The 22,891-nt window shown below is 38.7% G+C and overlaps 1 protein-coding gene across 5 annotated transcripts in view; it reads left to right on the top strand.

The window, feature by feature from the left end:
- The window catches only part of PRUNE2 (prune homolog 2 with BCH domain), a 185,305-nt gene extending 169,544 nt beyond the window's left edge, over positions 1–15,761 (top strand). For 2 of the 5 annotated variants that reach the window (XM_067569164.1, XM_067569162.1), the window contains 7 exons: positions 3,443–3,574; positions 3,743–3,829; positions 4,858–4,956; positions 6,853–6,888; positions 7,441–7,479; positions 9,243–9,290; positions 12,905–15,761. In XM_067569164.1, coding sequence (XP_067425265.1) covers positions 3,443–3,574; positions 3,743–3,829; positions 4,858–4,956; positions 6,853–6,888; positions 7,441–7,479; positions 9,243–9,290; positions 12,905–12,938 — 475 coding nt within the window. In that variant the 3' untranslated portion in view covers positions 12,939–15,761. The remainder of the gene's footprint in view (positions 1–3,442; positions 3,575–3,742; positions 3,830–4,857; positions 4,957–6,852; positions 6,889–7,440; positions 7,480–9,242; positions 9,291–12,904) is intronic. The other 3 variants (XM_067569163.1, XM_067569165.1, XM_067569166.1) reach the window with 3 other exon arrangements.
- Positions 15,762–22,891: the final 7,130 nt, after the last annotated feature.

Below are 22,891 nucleotides of genomic sequence, written 5' to 3'. Positions count from 1 at the left end.
ACTCCTAATGGCAACTTGTTCTGGCAGCAAATAGATGGAAAAGGCAATAGCGGCCCTGAGCAGTCTCCAGTCTGCCACACTCTTTGCTGCCATAATCCTCATCCACCTGATCCTCCAAAACTAAAGCTAAAGTCCTGGTGATCATGAACAATTCAAAGGTCAACCAAAGCCTGGCTTTGACATAAGGAAATGGTGAACCTGACCATTACATTAGCATTTCCTGCAGCTCCATCCTCTGTGACACAAATGGGTGGATTTATGCCTAATTCATAGGAAAGATTGGCTCAGCTCAGGAAAGAATATGGCACATAAAATGGAAGGCTTAATGGTAGATCATATTTGAAGGGTACCCTAATAAGGTAACCAAAACACAGTATAGCAAAAAGAAGCCCTGCAACACCACCATAAACATAAAAACGGCAGCGACTGATTTACCCCAGTTCAGACCCATAACTAGTATTCTTCTGAAAGCAGAACCTGTATCTAAATCCTATATATCATCACCAGCAATTAATTTATCTGCAAATGGAGTAGCATCCTCAAGATGTGAAGGGAAAATTCCACAATAATCCTGAACCTGGCAAAAAATAACAGAGCGTAATTATGACTTAGACTGAACAAATTATTCTGTGACTTAACTGAACCCCTCAGTTTTTAAGTAAAGTTGTGTGTAATCAGGATAGACTCTCATAGAGGGGGTCTTTAAGGGTTATGGGCCAGATTCTTCTCTCAGTTATACTACAGTAACTACAGAGTAATTTAATTGCTTTCAAGACTTAAAGGCTTCCCCACTCAAGGCTCTCAAGCAGGTCCTTTTTTTACTCCATTGTCTTCACCAGTGCAAATAAGAGCAGAATTTGGATGTTTTCAACTTGTCTTGCAACTGGCAGACTCTTGTTTCTTTCATACACAGAGGTGCAGGGTAATGAAACCAGAGAGAAAGTGTCTGGCCACCATTTTCTTTTGTTTGTGGGGCAAATGCATTGAACTAAAGAGATGGCGGTATATTGGTCCCCAGTAACTCAGGCTAGAAATGTCTGTGCATGAATTCTTCCTAGTTAATCATATTAGGAATCTCTGGAAGTCTTGCAAGTTTAATGTAGCACCCCCTCATATTATTATATAGCATGTTACTCTTGGCCTTAAGCAAAGTACTTTCCATAGACAATCCCGTGACTGTGGTGCTGTATTCTCCAGCAGTCAACTCCATATCAGTCATTTTTAAATCCATGACCAGCAGTTGTGCAGTTAATTGTTTACATATTTACCTACTGCAGCGACGGTGCCCTGTGGGTCCACAAAGCTTTCTGTCATCAATTTGTTACCGTGACTATTCCTATAGGATAGTGTTTGAGTCTGGGACAAGATCCAAATCCTGGGAGACAGCAGCTGCTGATGCCCTTCCCTTGGATGCAGCAGACCCAGATTGAATTGGCTGCTGTCTCATCCGTGGCTGCTTATTCCTTCCGCGTGCCAGATGCAAAAAATGACAAGTTCCACACAGGAATCAGTCCACAACATGCTAACATTATTTGCTGAAGTCTGAAGAAAGAGTTTGTGCTTTCAAACCGAATCAGAGCCTTGCAGAAAAATCTCTTCAGTCACTGCCAGTCTCCTTTCACCCACCATGTATTTTATTTAAAAAAAGAAAAGAAAAGAAAAGAAAAAGAAAAAGAAACAAACGTTTTGTTCTTATGAGTAGGTGAGGCTTGAGGCATGATAAGGGAGGCTATTTTTTCCCTAACCAATTGCTGTAGTTCAGCCATGTGATTGATCTCAATAGCATTCACTTAGGGAAACAGGGAAGAACCAGGCTCTCCAGTTCAGGAGAAGGTCAGACTAGCTGATCATAACAGACTTTTCTAATCTTAAAATCTATAAATCACTCTCTCTTCATTCTTGATAGTTATCATGATTGACCCACCGACCCTCTGCATTTTATACACATAAAAAGACTTGCTCCCTTCTCCAAGGGACTTATACCCTATGGGCCCCGTCCTGCAAAGACTTACACACATAGGTAACTTTATGCGTTGTGAGTACTCCCACTGATGGTTCACTGCAATGAAAGGGCATCTTTAAATTCAACAGGATCACTCACAGGGCATAAAGGTAAGCATACATATGAGTCTTTGCAGGGTTGAGGCCTAAGTAGAAAACATACAAATGCAAAGAAGGGCAAGAGAGGCAATAAAAAGTACTTTGATTGAGTAGTAAAGTGTGACACTAGACTGGATAGTTCCTTGCATTTAATGCAATTAACATATCCTTATATTTGTTTAAAATGTGATTACAAGCACTTCCGGAAGGTGAGAACTGGGCTTCAGATTCTTGTTTGGAAGAACAGTATTTTAAGAAAGGATTTAAAGGAGAAGAGTAGCCTACAAAGTGCTCAGAAACAACAGTGATGGGGCTCATTAAATGCATAGGCAGAGTTGAGCTTTGCATTGAGGTCTTGAGGGTGCAGGTTATCAAGGTGTGGATCAGTGATGTTGCCCTGTCATTTTTATACCAGACACAGCCCCTGGGGCTGAATGATGGAGTCCATACATTTTGGAAGGGGTATATAAACCTCATGCTTCAGAGTATTAGCCAATTCCTAACTATTGCAGAGTTGGATGAGTGTGTGTGGGGCAGGGAGTGAATTACCGAAACTGGCCAGATCATCTGTCCTTTCAGTGGTGTGAATTATCATGACTACTCCCAGGGGGGTGAATCTGGCCTACAGAGTGCAGTTTTGTCATAATACTATTGCAGGGTTGGGGGTTCATATTAGCATTATGTATGCCTCAGAGATTTTTATGTTCAAAAAAGAAACCTAGGGTTAGAAGTACGAAGGGATATTTTATCCACTCAGCAAAAGCAGGTAGGTTGACACTGCCTGTTAGTTAGCTGGTTTAATAGTTTTCAGAAAATTAAAGATTGGTCATTTCCTGCATCTGCGATGCAGGAGATGGGATCTGTTGCATTTTCTGAATTGCAACTAAGTGTTTTTAGTTCCTTTTGAAATTTTATTTTAAAGTATTATTTTCTCTAGTAAACATGACAATGACTGATGGTGAAGCTGTTTCTCTTTGTCTACACTATAGTTAGATCTCAGCACCTGTTGAAATTTAACATTTTTATCATGCTCTCCCTGGTTGACTCTGTTGATTTAACATGCTTAATAGGGGGGAAAAAAACCATCTGTAACGATGGACATGTTCCAGGAAAACTACATTTTTCTGAAGCTGAAGATATAATTCTAGTTTGTAGGGTAAATTGCCACAAACTAGCTTTAAGCCCATTGTAAATATCTGCTTTTAATTTAAAGCAAAATAAAATTCTGGGTTTTTTTAAGTGTCTTTGTAATTAATTAATTTATGTCTAATTATTTGGTTTTGATTAGGGATAATTGGATAAAGTAAAACTCTGTTTTTCACTGTTTATACTCTCTAATCAGATATGTAATAAGTACCTTAGAGCTGATGGTAGCAGAAGACTATATGATTGTCTACTTGAATGGCGCAACCCCAAGGAGAAAGATGCCTGGGTTTGGGTGGATGAAAAAATGTTACCAGATGATTGATCGGCGGTGAGCACTTTATATTTTCTTCCTTGACCATGCTCTCTACTTTAAATGCCATCCATTGACACCTCTTTCCATTATCAAGCCTTCTTTTATACTATTGATTGCATATAGTCTTTCAATATGACATTTTAATTTTTTTAAGAAGCTGAAGCATTTTTCTTTCCAACTTAGATTAAGGAAGAATTTGAAATCATTTATAATCGTTCACCCTTCTTGGTTTATCAGAACTATTCTAGCAGTGACGCGGCCTTTTATAAGGTAGGTAATGCACGTCGTTTTTATTTTCACTCACTGTCCCTCAAAACATAGAATTTTTTCTATGGTCAGAAATGGCTTTAGTACAGGACTTGCTTGTTTCTGATGATCTTCCACAGACACATGCTTATTTTACCAGTCCCTACAGGTCATTTCCCAGCTTGTGAAAGGTGAAGTATGTATTCAGGTATTTGCACACACACAAATGACTTGTCTAATTTGTGTGTGCAAAAACTTATACACATGTTATTAATTGAATGCATCACAGGCACACAATTGGACACCTGTACTTGTGTGTACAAGTGGAACTTTTATTTTTTAATTGTCCTAAAATGTTAAGGGTATCTTAACTGGGTGTATTCATTTAGCAGAGTACAGGCAGGCATAAGCAGGGAAATAATATTTCACAATCTGGGCCTATACTGAGAACAGAATGCATGTGCCAGTACATCAGGACAAAAATGAAAGTTACAGTGTAAGTTTCCTGATAGGGAGTCACCCTCCAAATGTAAATGCTACAAATTCAAATATGTTATTTAGTTACAATATATGCCCCAAACCTCCAAGAATCTCAAAAATGAAATTCAAGGCAGAATGTAATCAGGAAAGGAAGGCACCACTCCCTTCTTATCTGTAGATGTGCTGTGAGAGGGAAGGAGCTGATTTCTTTTGAATTTTAACACATCTCTCTCAAAATGTAAAACTAATGATCCTATCTTATCTGTCTTCATTTTGAATGGCACTCCTCAGCATGGCATGAAATTCACCCCTGCTCAAAGGGACAGCAAAAAGAAAGATAGAAAAGAAAAAAAAAGAACCATTACCACTTCTGTGCCTGGATCAGGAGTTTTATGCACCACTTCTGTCCTTCTTAATGGTCCGAAGAACATTGTGACCAAACTATAGATTGATTATTTTTTTTAATCTAAAAAATTTAAAAGTCCTAAGTGTTCCACCTTATCTATGTTTTATTTAAGTGTGATCTTGTGAAGGGGGAAAATGAAATCATCTGTGGCATTTCTGTGTTTCAGTTCAAAATTCAGCAGTAAGATACAATATGTTTGTACGCTGGCAGAACTCAGTGAGCTGATTCCAATGGAATATGTACACATACCAGAGAACATTGTCAAGTAAGTGAAGCAGATTAAAAAAGAATATACTTGTACAGGTGAAAAAAGTTATAATCTGAGCAAGGTATTGTTATTTGCCAACCACAACTATAACCAGATTTTGCTTCTAAATCTGATTTCACATGGTGTGACATGATTATTTATGAGGTTTGGAGGGATAGTATTCAAAAGTCTAAGGGAATTAGAAAAATTTTAGTTTTATTAAGAGTTAGGCACTAATTCAGCTACATGAACTAGAGTGAGCAAATTCCAGTTCTGTCTGGTTCCACAAAAACTCCACCCCAAAACTCTGAAGCAGTAAAACATTCAATCAGTGAAACACCAGACAGAGTTACTATCTAATCAGAAGGAACTCTTCATTCACTAATTATAACCTGAAGACAAGACAGGAAAGCTTAATCCTTCCATGAGTATCACAAAAGATTTTTAAATGATTGCTCCGCAGTTAAGTTGAAAAGACTAAAAGAAAATGGGAGACATCTTATTTCCTGACCATTGCACCCATATGTTTTATAAATGCAGTTGAAAGATGTTTGTTAAATATATCGTATAGATTGAGGCACTTTTGAATGCATCTCTGCCAGCTATACCCAATAGCTTGCGAAATATAGGGCAGCATTGATACTCATCTCAGATTGGCATATACTGCAGAACAGAAAATGTGGGAAAGGCTGAAATTATTTAGTAAGATTAAAAAATTTGGAAGTCAATCATAGTTTCCTTGTGGATCATTGTGCAAAATTACATTATCTTTGGCATGCATTATTTTTTTCTTCTGTGTGTCAGACATACCAGGTTTTGAACAAGGCAAAGTAACTGTGCTAAGAACCCTTCTTTGCAGAATAAATGGGCACATCTCCAATATTTTTCTTCTAAGGGTGCATGGGTGACTAAATCTTCAGAAAGGGGAAAGTATATGTACACCGTGCGAAGAACCATACTTTTAGAGATGTCATAAGTACCTCCAACCAGAGCAGGTATTTCCCTGCTTCCCCCACTACTACTTATGGAAGCAACATGGTTTCCTTTACCAGGCTAATTGTTGTCTTGAGACACACAAACTCCGCAGATTGAATAGCTCTGGAAAGCATAGTGGAGGCCATTTCTGCAAATACTAACTTTTCATGCAGTGGTACTGATAAAGACAGTTCAGTGCAGTGGGGAAAGGGGTGTTCTGGGGAGTAGATAGTGGATATTTCATTATCTGTGCAATGACAAGTAGTGATAGTGCTCAGCTGACAGTTTTTCATCTGTAAAAGATGTTGAAATGGATTAACGTTCCAGAGGTGCAAATGCTCCACCCCCTTTGTCCTTTATTCTCTTCCTTTCTTTTCTCCTTCTGTGCTTCATGACATCTTTCTCACCCCTCCCTCCTGGGTCCTCAGGTCATTGTCATTCCCCTTGTCTTTTTCCTTTCCTCCCCCCACTTCTCCTGTACATGTTTCTGTATTTGTACAAGGGTGTGTGTGATCTGAGGGACCAGGAGCTGGATCTTGCATCCTGCCAGGCAGCAAGTGCATACACTGCTGACAGCAGGAAGAAGAGCAGCATAGTGTGCTCCTAGTTAGCCTCTACCCTGCCTGTCATGAGGAATCCGGTGGCTCTGATCAGAAGAATTACTATAGCAGAGAATGCAACAGTTAGCATCCTGGTTACTTTGTTGACTAGTGCAGGATTTTCCCCTTAACCAATAGCAAGCCTGTCAGACCCATGGAAAAAAGATGGATTCATGACAGACTTTTTCTTTGTTTTTGATCATGAGGTATTCAAAATAGACTTGGTTCTGGGGGCTTGATTTTGTTTTTCATTGAGGACAAGTCAGTGAAATACATTTTGCTACTTATATATTATTTGAATTTATGCATTTTTCCTCTTCATTCACTTTTATCCTGTAAGGTATGATGAAGAGAAGTGTTTTAAGCGAAGAATGAGGTAAAACTCTTGCTCTGCAGCTGATGCTACTGTCCATATTATGGAGTGAACACGTGTGAGCTGGCCTTTCGCACACAGGTGACCTCAACAGCTGATTGAGAGAGGTCTCCTGTTCATTTGCTTGCATGTAATTTGCTGTCTTACTTCTCCCTTCGAGCTGTTGAGGTCAGCCTCCTTTGCAACTAAAACCTACCACACTGGAAAAATCCTTGACTTGGCCCAGGCTGCAGTTAATGGAATTATATCTGATAGAGCGATTGAATGTTTGCAGCTTCGTACAGCGAGCATGCCTTAAACCCCTGCTACTTTTATGTGTCTGCCTCCAGATGAGCTCAACAAGGTGTTACCAAGTAAAAGGGGGTAAAACTGAACAGAAAGAAAGGACACAATATTGAATGGAAGAACTTTAGGGACAGTGCAAAAAATGGGGTGAATATTTTAGAAGCATGTACCTTACTTGTTCTTTGCTCTGCTATTGCTCTGCTTCTCTCTTATGCTCTGCTTGCTTCTTTTTTGTTTTTTTTTCTACATCAATAACTTTTACTCACGCAGACTGGATGAAGAGCTGAGGGAAGCATCAGAAACAGCTAAGTAAGACAGTTTTCAGCTAGCATTACATTCAGTTACATTCACTTGATTTACGGGAATGGATTGGGTAAAACTGCACTGCAAGCAGATTATAGTCTGAATTACTGTAGAAGGATTTCACATTTGAGAACTTCCTCTCCTCTCACAAAGGTTTTGCTGTTGACTTCCATAGTCCTTTAGAATAGTTCCTTAAGCAGTCCCCACTCATTAGATGACTTACTCCATTTATAGTATTCACTATGGACACTTTTAAAAACAAAAAGTTACACTGATTTACTCAGCTAAGCTGGGCTGTGATGTAGCCAAATTGACAGATGGGTTGACTGACATACACTCAACTGGGTACACAATAAATCAGTGGCTCAGCGGGGGATCATAAAGTAGCATCCTTCTGGCTCCCATGCCTTTGCTTTGACCATAAGACACACTCACACAGTGTGGAAGAAGACCACTGTAGAAATGCCTAGATAGGGACACACAACACTTCACTTACTCCAGGTTATGGGTGATGAGTGGATACTATGATGACAAAACCCTTGAAAATGTGGCTCGTTCCAGTTTTTAGTTGGGATAAAGCAATTTTGCCGTGTTCTGGAGCAAATGAGTCTTGATTTAACTGCATGAGCTTCAGCCAGCACAGTCTAGTTTTCCATTTCAGATATATAACCATAGTGTGTTAGCTTGGCGGATGGATAGCTTAACGCAGCCATTTTTGAAGAAGTCAAAATTTATCAAAGACACCAATTCAAATTGCCCATAGATGAGCAAACTGTGTTATTCCAGTGCTGCATCAAAAGATAAATTATAGTGATCTTTTTGGAGAGCATACTTTTTCTTGTGCACATTAGTCACAATGTCTCTGGAGAAGGGGGTTGCACCTGCAGGTCCTATCTGACTTCTTTCCCTACTATTTTGGAACCAGCCACGGGTTTTGAAGATTCTCTTCAGTATCCCCTTTTTGCTTTATGCAGTTTACATTTTCAACCATGCAGCTTTGTGTCTGTGGTATTGATTCCTGATGCTTCCTCATTTGTGGTCAGACATTCCCATCAAATTCTTTTGAGAATTCAGCCTTTATAGCCACAGAAGAGAAAGAAGACATGTAAAAATCCAAAATACTTGAATTCATGTTATATAGACCAGCTGTTAGTCCTGGAGAAACTTGACTGGCTCAGTGCCTGTAGCAAAAACTGACATTTAAATCTCCCTGGTAAACAGCAAATATCTGATGTTTGTGGGCATGTGACATCAGGCATTTACCCAGACACCCAAAAACAGGGATGGAAGAAGAACAAGGTGAGAAGTGGGACAGTATCTATTCTATTAAAACATCCTTCTGTGTGCTGTCAGCATTTAATAAGTGCCAAATACATCAGGATACCTGAGAAAGGAAACTGCATGGGAGAAAATTGCTGTCTTGTTAATCATCTCCCCTCTGTAGGTTGGAAATTATAGCACAGCAAGTGCAGGAGGAACTGGAGAGGCACATAGGGACATTACTGTTAGAAGTACAGTGTCAGTTTGTAATACACGTCCCATCCACAGTCAAATAGGTGTTCAGGAAATAGCCATAAAAAAGACTCCTCTGAGTTAATCTGTATTATGTCACACACACTGAACTGTTACGTCCGTGTTAATATTGTTTTATGTTTTTGCCCAATCAGTACTTACTAAAGTTAGTTTCATCCAAAATATAGTTTCATATTTTAAAAAAGAAAGAAATGCAGAGAAAATGCTTACTGCTGCCTATTTTCTCTTGGACCCAGAACTAGCTGCCTTTCAAATGAGCCGGAAATGACTTCTCTGGAGCAGGAGTAAGAATTCAGAACTAATGACAATTATATAGTAATGTTATTTTATGGCCATGCAGCTCAACACTGGGGGCTGGGTAAACTCCATGTAGTTTTTTGCAGAACCAAATGCTTTTCAATTTTCTTTTCAGGAGCCTAATTCAGGGTTTACAAACAGAAAAAATGGTGTTTCATTGTTGCGCTCAAGATTATTAAATTGTATGTATTTATAGTGCAGTGGGGTTTAAAATGTTCTAGGTGCTTTCCAAACAGGGGCAAACACAGTCCTTGTCCTGACGGCTGTACAGGTTAAAAAACAAAGACATATGATGGGTGGGGGGAGAGGGTGTAAAGTGATCAGGGTGTTGAAGGGCACATGTCTCATTAGTTACACGTTTGTTTTTAAGTGGCACATGCCAAGCTTCTGCTTCAAAACTCACTGATGTAAATGGGAGTCTTTCAGGCTCTGAATTCCCTTCCTCTCTTGAAGTCAGGAGATTGCTGTGAAGGATGTCATTTCCAGTATGTTTATGCCCTCCCTCCCAAAATTGGACCCCTTCCCTTTAGCTAATGGGAGCAGTTCAATGATCATTCACAACTGTTAACACCGAAGCGGTATTTTGGCACACGGCTCCAAAAGCCACCTCAGGCAAACAATGGCAAACCTCAGGCAAACAATGGGTGAGTCTGCAGCCCATCCTGTGTGGCTGGAAAAGTGTGTAAGGGGTGTAAGGTGCTCTCTTGCATTGGCAATTCTTGTCATTGGTGAGGGGGTGCAGGTTCCACAGAGCTGCTATGTGCCCCTCTTGAACAGGAGGGTGGGAACGGGTGGAATACGGGCAGAGCCTTGGCTATATCCATCCAATGCACTTGGCAGTGTAGCAGTGTGTTGTAATAGTATTAAGAGTCTATTTAATACTTTCCCTCAGAGCACTGGGAAGAGCAGGAGGGAGGTTGGAACATTCAGAGTCACAATGTCCTATTTAGGCTGCTCCAGAGACTGCCCTGAACATATGGTAGATATATAACATCATGAGCTTGTCTGTAACGAGTTGGAAATGTGCCAGAACAGGTAATAAGACATTTTTTCAACAGTTTGTCACTGATTTTTTTTTTTAATATAGAGGTGTAATATGGGGAAAATGTAAAATAGCCATTCAGGCCATGTAAGAATTACCATATGTGTGTGAAATTTAATTTAAAAATTTTCCAGGTTCATTTTGGGCAGCTTCAGAGTCCCAAAATTTTGCTTTTAAATTACATTTTGCAATGTAATTGTGAAAACCAATCTTTACTGAAAGAAAATTCCAAATTTTAAAGGGTTTTCCCTAGAAATAGGTCAATTTTTAAAATTAAAATCAAGAAAATAGACAAATTATCAAAAATTTTAAAAATACAAGAAAAACTATGAAGATTTAATAGTTTTTAGACTAGCAATGCGGTAGTGTACACATAAATAATACTTTGAACAGTTCTAGTGATTACCAGTATATATCAGCTATTGAACCATTTATCCTAACATTGCTTTCACTATTTCACTTTTGGGCTAATTATACATGTCAAAATTTACCAGTAAGCTCATTTTAAATCACATTAAAAATGCGTCTCCTGTAAAAAGCAGCACTCTCTACGTCTTAGTTCCTAATCTAGGAAGCAGTATAGCATTAACTGTTCACTGAAAAATTCTGTTCTATTACTAGCACTGTTATAAATAAGTAAGCAGATAGGACTCTGACTACCCCTGGAGAACTGATATGTGGAATAAGGGGGAGTCATTTTTATATAGTCGTTTTTAAGAGTAAAACTATACTATATTAAAATACATGCACACCTTCTTCCCGCCTCCCCGCAGACACAGGATACCTAGTCAAGACTCAGTCTGAGAGCTCTGTGAAAAAAAAATCTATACCATTGTCAAAACAGATTTTAAAAATAATCATGGGGGGTTTTTTTGGTTTGACAAAAAAGCAAAACTTTTAGGGCATCACCAATTTTTCTGTTTTCCACAAAAGCAAAAGACTGTTTTTGCAGCAAAAATGACAGTTCATCGATGAGAACAGAGAATTTTCATTGGATCTAATTATGAACATTTGGGATGAATTCCAAGCAGAACTCTTGCTATTTCTCACTGTCCATTTTCCAAAACGGCAAAAATTCACTCTGTTCATAATAATAAATTCTTGCAGAAAGTTTCAGAAATCAGTTTTCACCCATGATCCTCTCATTAACATTGATAGTTTTGCACAGATCTGATCAATATCCTTTCTGCTGAAATGTCTCCGGAGTCTGCCCGGCCCTTAGCTGCTTGTGTTTTTTGTTGTTTTTTTTTTTTTTCCTTTATATCAATTTGGAAGGCTCTTGTCTGGTGGGTGCTCTCATGTTATCGGTTTTGTGGTTTGAATGACAAGTTTCTTTTTTTCTTTAAACAAAGTACATTGAAGCATTTTGCACGTTTTAAAAACAATACTAATTTTGTGAGAACATAAACATGCAGTATGCCTCCAGGAGAGCTTTACAGCAGCTCTGTAGTCTACAAAGAAAAATAGTGATCTAATGCAGTATTTGTGGTGGCAGCTCCTTATTCTAAAGAACACTGAAGAAACTCGGAGATGGATTAATCAAATCCATAATGGGGAGATATTTTCCAGATTTTTAATTTTAACTAATAAGTGCCACTCTTATTCATTACAATTAGAAACTGAAACACAGGTATGTTGCTAATTACTGGGGCCCCTGATTTTCTTCTCCATTTGCAAAGATAGAGGGGAGCAAAACTGTTTGGGATGGGAACAGGGAAAAGGAAGGAATGAACAAGAGATTCACCGGGTACTTCTCACATCCCAAATCTATGGAGCTCCCTTCCAAAGGAACACTGCAGGGTCAAGGCACCACAGGTTGGGCAGGGCTCACATTCCTGGGGAGGAAATAAGGGCTGGATATGAGGAACTGCTGATGTCCATGTCAGGGTCCCTCAGGCACCCAGCAGAATTCTCATTCAAACAGCCATAAGGAGTTAATGGTGGTAGAAGCATCCCCTCCAGAGTTTCAGAGGAAGAAATGTATAGCCACAAAGGATATAGCCAAAGGCAGCAGCAGAAAGAAATAATGTCTGTGTTATTCCTTTAAGGAATCTAGCTCTCTGTTTAAAAATGATATAGTGCAAATGTAAATCTATACCCATTTCCACTATAAGCATATAATTAACTCCATATAGTGTCTCTCGGATTTCAGTAATCAACTTACTTGAGCAAATATATGAGTTTGCCATCTGTGCTGGTAGGGATATTTTGTGTCTTCATTGCAGTTTTATTTTAAATTCCAGTAAATATGTCCACACTGCTGCCAGTGCTTCTTTGAGCTGCATGGCAAAAATGTGCTCCTGGATACATCCTTAATGGAGCCATTGTGTAGCCCAGTTTCCCCTCCCCTCAATTAGGGCCCAATTCTACTCCTACAAAGTGAGCAGCATTAGGCCTTTAAATTTTCCATATTAAGTAGAAGCAAGATAGGGCCCAAAGGGGCTTTATAAAGTCGGGGAGAGATGAGAGTGTTGAGGACTGGAACCTCAAGACTGTAGCAAGGAAGTAGCAATATGTTGCATAGTACTGAATTATTGTTCTGTTCTGTTTATTTTAAAGACTTGATGTGAACCTGCAAAAAGAAAAATCATAACTTCCAGACACGTGAAGAAGAGGGATTCGCATTTCCCTAACACAGAAGGCCATGAAGAAAGGGGCAGGGTAGTTCATTTCCTTTTGTTTTACGATTAGTTCAATGCTATTCAGAATTTCTGAAGAAAGCTAAGGCCCCGACCCTGTTGCCATAGAGGCTGCAGTATTTGGACTTGCTTTGTAGATTATCTTCAGAGGTGTCATTTGCAATAAGAAAATTGATTTAATTTAGGATCATTTTATGTAACTGTGTGTATTTTTAATTTAAAAATATCTTCAGATATAACCAACAATGTGCCTCATGGGTAATTCAGTGAAACCCTCACAAGGGAGTAGTTTTGTTTTGTCTTCAGTATTTTAACATTTACGCCTCGCTTAACGGAAGTTATATTATTACAATAAACACTTGTAGCGTAATTTATTTCACAGATTAGCTATAACACTACTGTTTAAAATACTTCTACAGATGGTTCAGATTTTTCTCTGATTGTGTCAATAGCTCTTGCTGTCTGTAAAATTCTACTTGTTCAAGTTGTGTTGCTGATAACATTGCATAATATTTGTTTGGTTACAGAGAAGCCTAATTTTTTAAGAAACATAGTAGTAGTTAGAGAGATTTCCCAGAGAGAAAATGGTAACTAATTGAAATTAATTTTATTTTAGTAAATGAGTTCAGCGTCTTTATTTTTTTAATATCAGTCTTTTTTTAAAAGTGGTTAATTCTCTAAATGTTTATCACATGTCCTAACAGTGTTGGAAAAATTAAAAAAGCAAACCTGGTATATCTAGACCTATTTTCAAGCTGTGATCATTCAGTAGTATTAACATTGAGGATTTTCTATGGTGATAGATAAAATACACAAATCCATAGCTTGGTGCCATGCTCATTAAATGCTGATCTCAAAATATCAAAAATATCAAAATATTCTGAAAGTATATTTTATATCAGTACAATAATGATTAAAATGCAGTGTGAGTTATGTGCCAAGAGTATTCACCAGAAAATAAAAAGACCCCAAAATAACATTTATTCACAGCAGCTCTACCACATTTAGCATGGCCATGTGCTAAACATGGGTAATACTTGGTGTGGTGGTTGTAGGTAAATGTTGATTTTTCTAATGGTGACCACTATAGTTGCATAACATAGTGTAAGTTAGTAATCAAGTTCTTTCTACTTGTCTCCTTCAAACAAGAGAGTCTGGTAACAGATATATAGATCCTTTAGGGTGCCTATGGGGAACACAGTTTGGAATAAACATGCTTTACCACTAAGAGTCACTGTTGTGCCCCGAAATTACAACTGCACTGATTTGGCTGAAATAAGCAGATCGCTGTAGGCAACAATTCTAGATGCTTTGTTCATGTCACTGCTTCCGTATATACTTATTGTCGGCATTCTGTATTACTAATTAACAAAAGAGAATTAATAGACAGAGTAAACAGGCTTAGTCAAAAGACAGAAATGATGTGAGAATTGTTCTTAGTAAAATCTAAACTGAGAACAGAATCTGGTTTGATTTTGTCCTACAGTAAAACAAAATCTACATTTTTGTTTTAAAGTGAGCGCATCTCAGTCTCTATAGATTCTGCTCTTGTATCAATAACGAGACATACTGCAAACAAAAGAATGAATGCCATTGGGTGCCCATTTGTTCAGCTAGTACAAACTGACAAAGTGTCAGAAGGACATGAAGTTGCCAAAATCTTTCTTCTATACCACCAGGCAAACCTGAAATGTCCCCAAATTAATCATCCTTGATCTGTCTTGCCACTTTAGTGCAGATAATATATTTTTATCTTGACTTTCTATCAAGTCCTGTAAATTTTCAGAGGGAAAGTGCCCAATCTTATGAGATGCTGATTATTATCATCAATTCCTATTAACTTCACAGTGATGAGCCTAATATTAGTATCTGGTAGTTTGCCCAATCTTCCAGATATTCAAGTCTTGGCTTTGGCATGTTTTACAAAAGTAATGCCACTTAAAATACTGGAGATAAAAGCTTTATTTAGGAGTGAATATTGTGTTAACTTCCAGATGCTAATTAAGCTTGTTCTGGATATGAATTATTTAAAAATGCATAACAGCATGAACTCATATCATCTGTAGACCTGCAATTAAAGCAACCTAGAATGAGCTAGTTCACCTATAATTACACTGGGGGGAAAGGGCAGAAATGTTCTTAGAGGGTGAAATTCACTCCTATGCAGGGATTCATCACAAAGCCTATGCACTTACTTTCACAGCCCAAGTAGCACCTAGTCCTTGAGCTGGCCATCTGCATAGGAGGTGCATCTCCCGCTGAAGGTACCTTCATGTGAAAGGATTTGATCAATAGGAGCAGACTAATTTCATAATGGCTGTTAATGATGGAAGGGACACATTTAAACTAAATGTCATGTTAAAATAAGATTGGACTGCCAATATGATGATGTAAAAAAGATCGCTATGGCTTAAAAAAAAAGGTGTGGTTATCTTTGCTTATTAAAAAGACTATTTTAAAAATATATTAATGTTTAGATATAGCAACTATATATTATATTAACATATATACAATATCTAACTAAAAATCAGTGGTTTGTTCAGAGGAATATTGTATTCGAATTGCACAAATGTAATCTTTTATACACAGATTTTTCCTACCATGTAGCAGAGTGCTCAGAGCAAAATATAAATTAACTTATGATTTGTTTTGTTAAAAAAAGTACGCTCACTAAATTGTAGACTAAGCAATACAAGGATATGTAATATCGCTGTATGTACAATATATATGTATGATTCAGAAATAAAAAGCTGCAATCCAGCATTAAAACTGTCTCATTCCAGCACTGCTCCGAGTTTTTTTGTTTTGTTTTTGTTTTTGGCGTTCCCAATGTTACAGGTTATTCTGATAGCTCTGTTGCTTTCCTTCCACCGTTCACCATAGTATGTAAGCACTAGCCATTTCATTCATTCTGTTATTGTAAGTCATCACAAATAACTTACCTCTCTTCCCCCCCACTCCGTTTTCTCCCTCTTCCCATCTCACTTTCCCCATCAGTCCCCCATACAATATTTAGGTTTGGGGTAACTAAAATTTCAGGTGCTCTTCCCACGCAGGTCCAAAGCCAATAACATTCATTCCCCAAGATTTGGCCGAAAACTTTGGGGATGTACAGTTATGCCTTTGGGGATCTTTAGCTGTGAATGTCTTTGCTTTTGATGGTCCATCTCCAGAATCTTAGCTCCTGTTAGTATATCATTATTGTAGTCTAAGTGCTTTGTTTGCAGTGAATTACTGAATGTGATAATTATGGACCAGTTACAGACTAAATGTTATAGCGAGAACCCAGATATAGTTTCTGGAGTTATATACTCTGGAAATACCTCAAAATGTGTAATGGTTGTTTATAATAATTAGGGTTTTGATATTTGACTGTTCCTAATAATTTTGCTAATAGCCACCAATTGATGGATTTAGTAACTGTGGACACTAGTGGTGCAGTAATAACATCTATTTGTACATGGAGAACCTGAAGATGCCAGAGCGAGATAGAGCAGAATCCTAATTATCCAAATCTCCAGCTAATTAATGGCTAACGTGTCTCCCATTTCTATTAATTCCCAGTTATGCAAACGTATTTTGTGATGCTCAAGCAGCTCAGATATTTGGGATAGTTTTTTTTTTTTTTTCTTTCTAAAGACTGGTGTGAATCTAGTGTGAAATCAGTTACTCTGTTAAAATGTAAACAATCTACTCTCATTCTTTTATTGTTTCTTCAGCAGCTGAAAAAGCATATTTTCCTTTACCACAAACTTTGACTTGAATGGAATTTTCTTGTGATTTAAGTTTAGTCGAATTCAGTGGCATAAAATAAAATCTGTTGGTTGAAAGATATATATCATGGTGTGTGCAGTGGATTAACGCTGGCATGCTCTTTCCCTGACAGCATTCGTTTTCTGCCTCCTTGTTTTCCAGTGATTGATATTCAGGGTTGTTTCATTCTTTGATGCAGTAACAGAAAATATTGAGAAGTGTATTATTTTCTGTGGTGGACAAAGAATCTGAGCTATACTATACTTTCAAAGAGGAACCTTCTGTTGCCAACCCAGCTTTTGGGTTCCTATAGGTATAAGTTAGAGTAAATGTAAGTGTCAAGGCTGATCTGAGTTTTCATTAAAAATAAAAGTAAGTTTCTAGGCCTTTTCATTGTGGCGATAGCTTCAGTGTTGCCAAAATTGTGATTTTATTACAGGTCTCATTATAGTTTTTTGCCCTAAAGCCCCAGCTGGAATCATAGGATTAGATGAGACTCTCAGCTTTTTATTTTTTAAAGTATACTTACTCAAGCTCCCATGTTAGAGTAAAGCTTGAAAATATAAACCCTAAACACAAAAAACAAAAGGCAAATAAAAAGCCCAAAACTTTGTAAGAGTGTCATGATTTTTAAGATACTTGTGATTTTGTGGGCCCTACTCATGATTTTTGAATGATTAAGTTCACAATACTGCAACTTTAAAAATATGAACTAATTGGCTAGCACAAAAGGTTTGTGACAGGGCTGCTTTTTCAGACCTACAAAATCCATGGCCCAGTTTTCCAATTTGTCATGGAACCCACTTCAGTCTGTTACTGAGAGCAATGTTTCCTGTCTGCTACTGATAACAGTAGTGTGATGTTACGCTCCATTCCAGACAACGCCCTAGACTTATGCAGCCAACATAGCTTTTTACCATTAAGTGGCATGAGAGTAGTATGAGAGGTAGAGTATAATAGACGAAGGACAGGGCTGAGAGCAAGGGATTCCTGCAGTCTAATCCTGGCTCCCACTAGGGCCCTAAATCAAATCACTTAGCTTTAGTTTTCCCAGCTGTAAAATGCAGATTATTACTCACCTCCCTATCTCACAAACTGATTGACAATTACCTAATTAATGTTTAGGCTACAGTAAAGACTTAAATCCAGTACCATGCATATAAACACCTCCCCTAACTAGGGGGGCCTAACAGGTTTATTTAGAAAATTGTCTCTTGAAAAAAAACTGGATCATGATGTAGGAAAACCTCTCAGCTGTAGAAATAATAGCAGTTTTACACCTAACTTTACTTCTCGTATAACAGAGGTACAAAAACCACAACACCTGCCCTAATAACTCCTCTCTACAGTATCTAATCCCTACTAACCTTCCCTAGTACAGGGATGCCCTTTTACATGATTTTTTCCCCCCAGCATGCCTTCCTTCCTGGGGGCTGGCTGCTTAAATTGAGCAAAGGGAAACAGCTGTAGCTCTAAAGTAGCTATTTTGTGCTGGGTTGCTACTAGCTGTATCTTTTCTAAATGAGAAATGCTTTAATTGCCATTGTGGTGTTTGCTTCATTTTCCTTTTTTTCCTGCTAAGGACATGACCTATTCTCTTTTCCTTACTAGGGGTTTTCCCTTAGGTGAATATAAGCAGGTCTTTGGGGAGCATTTCACTTTTCAGGTTTGTATTTAAGGAAAATCAGTAAGTTATATGTGCCTTTCAGCAATGAGATTTTCTGCAGTGGAGGTTTCCAGAATCATTTTGCTTTTACCTTACAAATCTGCAACAGATGTGGTGATCTGCATGTGAGTGACTTAGAAGTAAGATGTTTCTTTTGATCAAGAAATTTTATTACATAGAACTTCAGACTACTGTTCTGTATGATCAGCTGTCTGTATTCAGCAGGGGAATAGTAGGGGAAGCCTGGAGATCAATGATATAGCATTTGTTTCCGCAGCTCCTTCCTGAACTGTGCCTAACTCAGGCTAGTCGTGTGTCCTACTGCAGGATGTATAGCCGTCTGAAAAAAGAAGTTTCTTTGCAGAAATCACTTTTCAAGGCAAGTTAACCCAGGTTCCCTAAAATGCTTGAGCTTCATGCTTCCCTTCTGGTTGCACATAGAGAACAGTTTTGTTCCAGCAGAAGTGGGAGTTTGGTGCCTACAGCATGCTGCCTTTCCACCCCAATCCCCTAAAACCCCTCCACAATGACTGTGTTAAGATTCCAGTTGTTTGGGTACAGAGGGTCTAGAGGCACCAGCGAGGCTAGAGTCTCCCCATCATAAGCCTGCCAGTAAAAATAACCTGAGGTTGTACAAACATGTGCTGCTTCCTCGTCCCCTTAACCACGCTATTCTGGGGCTGCTCAGAGCCAGGAAGGCCAGAGTGTGTGGGTGTCCTCACTGTAGGTGGCAAACCATTACTTCTTTCACAGAAGAATGTGTATGAAACTGAGCTTCTCTCTTTCTGGCATTACCTATACCCACACAGGAGTGGTCTATGCTTAGGCCGTGTTAGAGATTAGTCATGTATCACATCCATCCTTTATATGGCTAGAAGTCAAATACCCTCCAGACAGAGGCCATAAATGTCCATTACACATGCGTTTGGAAGGGTGGAATGGCTGAGTCAAAGTGAAAAACATTTTTGAAGAAGGAAAGAGGCCCACTTTTTCTCTTCCTCAAAAAACATTACTATCAAACTCAGCTTTATTACAGTAAGACCAAATCCCTATAGAATCTTATTTTACACAAGTGTAAATTTCAGCTTTTAAATAATGCATAGGCCTTGTGCTGGCCCTCTGCATAGGGGTGAATTTAACTACTGAATAAGGAAAAAACTCTTATGCAAAGAATGTTCTAGAAATATACTCATAGTCTTCATCTCCTTTTTTTCTTTTCTGGAGACCCAATGTGCATCATGCAATCAAATCAGAAAAAAGCCAAACCCATTAAACAGGTTTTTTGAACTAAAGTTAATTTGTTTCTATTCACTCAACATAAAGAGTGCTATATAAAGTTAAGGGAGTGCTAATGGTATTAGCTTCACAACAGTATTAGAAATATAATTTCTATGGGCTAAATCCTGGTTTTATCAACTTCATTAGCAAAACTCATTAGTGTCAATGGATCAGAATCTGGCCACAACTCTGTTACCATGATGCAGTCTAAAGTGTATAGAACTTTATGTTGTATCAGTTCTGAAATAGGAAAATGGAATAATTATATTTGATATCAATACTAATGCATCGCTAACATGTAATTATTCTATTTTACCTACCCTCTTTCACAGTTCACACTCACGCTATTCATTCGGATCCTCCCTTGGTAAAGGTTTACTCAACCTTTTACCTACTGGTTGCTAGTTTGAACCCAACCTAGGTTGAATCACCTAAAAGCTTTTATCATCCGAAAGATTTGTGGACCTGTATTTGTCTCAGACCAATAGACAACTGTTCATATTGCAGAACTGGCACTAATGAGGAACCTTATTAACAGTCAGAGAAGTGTAAAGAATGATGTGTTGGTTCATTCACAAGTAGTCCCTTTAGCTCAGGGTTGAGACCTATTGGTGGAGTAATGGAGGGAAGCTTGCACTGCTGCTTATGCTGCATTATCTTTGTGATAAAGAAAACATGTCATTCACAAGGGCTGTAGTGTGAGCACTTTTCAGGAGCATTAAATTCACATGTACAAATCATTTATAAAAACCTCCTTCCTGATAATATCTAGTCAACTAAACAAAAACAAAAAAAAACCCTGAACATATCAAAAAGAGTTAGAAACATCAAAAACCTACACTTCTTGCCTCTCCGCTAGATATTTCACAAGTCGCGGAATCCACAGAGCACTTGCCACACTACTCCTGAGGCTCTAGATGTAAAACAATCTCCCTCAAGGAGGAAGTGAGACTATGTGCAAGCACTGGCTTACTGTGACAGACGCACTAATGCCAGCAAAAACCTGTAAGATTTTCATCTGCTCCTTCATCCTTTTGAAGTTTTGGTAGAGCTTGCATTAAACAGTCAACCTTGGGGCCGTGGGGAGGAGAACTATAGAATATTAATGTAGGATTTGGGCTTTTGGGGAAAAAAAGGAAGAAAGCTATACATAGCAGAGACTGGAAAGGGAGAGGAGATGAAGGCAACTTGAAAGCAAGAAACTAAAGAATGGAGAGGAGGGAGGAAAGAAATGACTAGGGGGAAGATGCTGTACAGAAGTGGGGGAGGGAGAACCAAAAATCACCAAGAAAACACAAGAGGCCCTGGGTACACCTAAAACTTAGGTTAGCCTAGCTATGTTGCTCAGGGTTGTGAAAAACCTTATGTGGAAGGACTCTTCTGTTGAGCCAGCTACCGCGTATTGCAGAGTACCTATTTGTAGATTATCTACACTGAGGGAAAAACCCCGTCCCTCAATATAGGAAGCATCTATGCTACAGTGGTGTCACTGCAGCTGTAGTGCAGACATACCCTAAAGAAAAAGTGAAGACAAAGGGAGCTAAATGCAGAAAGGAAAGAGCAAAATACAGTAGAAGCGGATGAGGAAGGAATTGAGATGGGCCGCAGAGAAAGATGGTTTAAGAAAAAGAAGTACACAAAGCAAAGGGAGAACACTAAAAGGAATGAATGTCAGCCAGAGACACAGTAACAAAGGGAACTTTAAGTACTAATTGGCACAGAAAGTTAACTTTCCTCTGGCACATATTGATGGACAAGCCAATATCACCTAAGGAATTCCTTCCATTTTATTGTCAGGAGAGTGCCCTGGGGGTATGTTTCCTCCCACTAACAAACGATCAACAGGCAGGGAAACAAGCACATGTAACATCATGTGTTCTTTTGCATTATGAGCAAGGTGGGGTTTACGCAACTCATCTGATACCTTCCCTCTTCTGAACTGGTCTAGCATGAGGTGGTGTGCTACACTTCTCTGTCATTTTATTGAAAAAACTCATGCCCTTTATGCCTGGGTCAAAGAGCTGGGGCTATTGCCCTGGTGCACTGTCATAATGATTTATAGATATTAATGAATTCTGTCCATGAAAGTATCATCACTGCAGTACTGAAATATTGGGCGTCCAGGACCTTGCAAAGCTGGCAGCTCTGGCTCTGAAAACAAGTTCTCCAACTCCACGGTCCTTATAAAAAAGGAGCCAACAAAACTGCATATTGTGTCCTTATGCTGCACAGCAGCAACTCTTGTCCTTCCCACACACCTCCTCCCCCAATATTTGGCATCCCTATCAATGTATCAGGTCTCCCTTTGGGCCTGATCCTGGGAACCCAGACAGGAGACAAAGAGATTACTCCTGTGAAGAAAAACTTTTGTTCAAGAAAGGGCTTGGAGAATCAGGTTTTCAGAGCATAGCTCCTCAGGGCAGGGATGTGTCACTGTTTTCCCCTGTAGTGGGCCAGGCACACCTGTGTTACTGTAGCGATGATCAAGAGCATGTAACCCCCATGGATCTCAGATGGGAATTGCACTGCAATACTCCATTAGCCATAATCACCAAAAATAGTCGTCTTTGATTACATGTTTTTTATTACTATGATGTCAGTTATTTTAATGTTACAGCATGAGGACTGTTTGAGGATTCATTCTATTCCTGGTATAAATTACTCCCACACCTGTCTGAGTGATGTGACTACAATTCTTTAATACTTATTACCCCTAATGAATCCCATTCACAGCAATGCCACACAATCTAGTAAGTTTTTCCACTTGGGGAAAAAACTCACATGCCATCGCAGGTGCTTAGCTGTAACAACCAGGCACCATCAGAGCTTTATTTATCCTAAAAATAGCATGAAAAGTTTGAAAGATTTTGACCAGGGTGACGTACATTGTTTCTTTTGACTCTCTGAAATACTTAAGAACTTTGTATTTTTATTCTACATACCAATGCTTTGTCAGCCTCATAGCATCTGTGTTAGAAGGTGTCTCGTTCATAACTTTCCTTGGACATATAGGAGAACCCCTCAGGTTTGCTCCATAATTCAGTGACTCAAACCAGACTCCCCCCAGTGAGCAATGATAAGCAATCTCTGTTACAATCTTTAACCTACCATCCTCTCCCCAACTTCTTGTTTGCTGATGTCGTCTAACATAGAACATAAGTCCATAGAAGAAGGCACCTGTCTAAATGCCAAATACGCCTATGTTGCGAT

This window comes from Emydura macquarii, unplaced genomic scaffold (assembly GCF_026122565.2).
Source record: "Emydura macquarii macquarii isolate MOO-44397 ecotype Brisbane River unplaced genomic scaffold, CSIRO-AGI_Emac_v2 contig_2897, whole genome shotgun sequence".
NCBI lineage: Eukaryota > Metazoa > Chordata > Testudines > Chelidae > Emydura > Emydura macquarii.
This window is presented reverse-complemented; position numbering and strand designations above follow the sequence as displayed.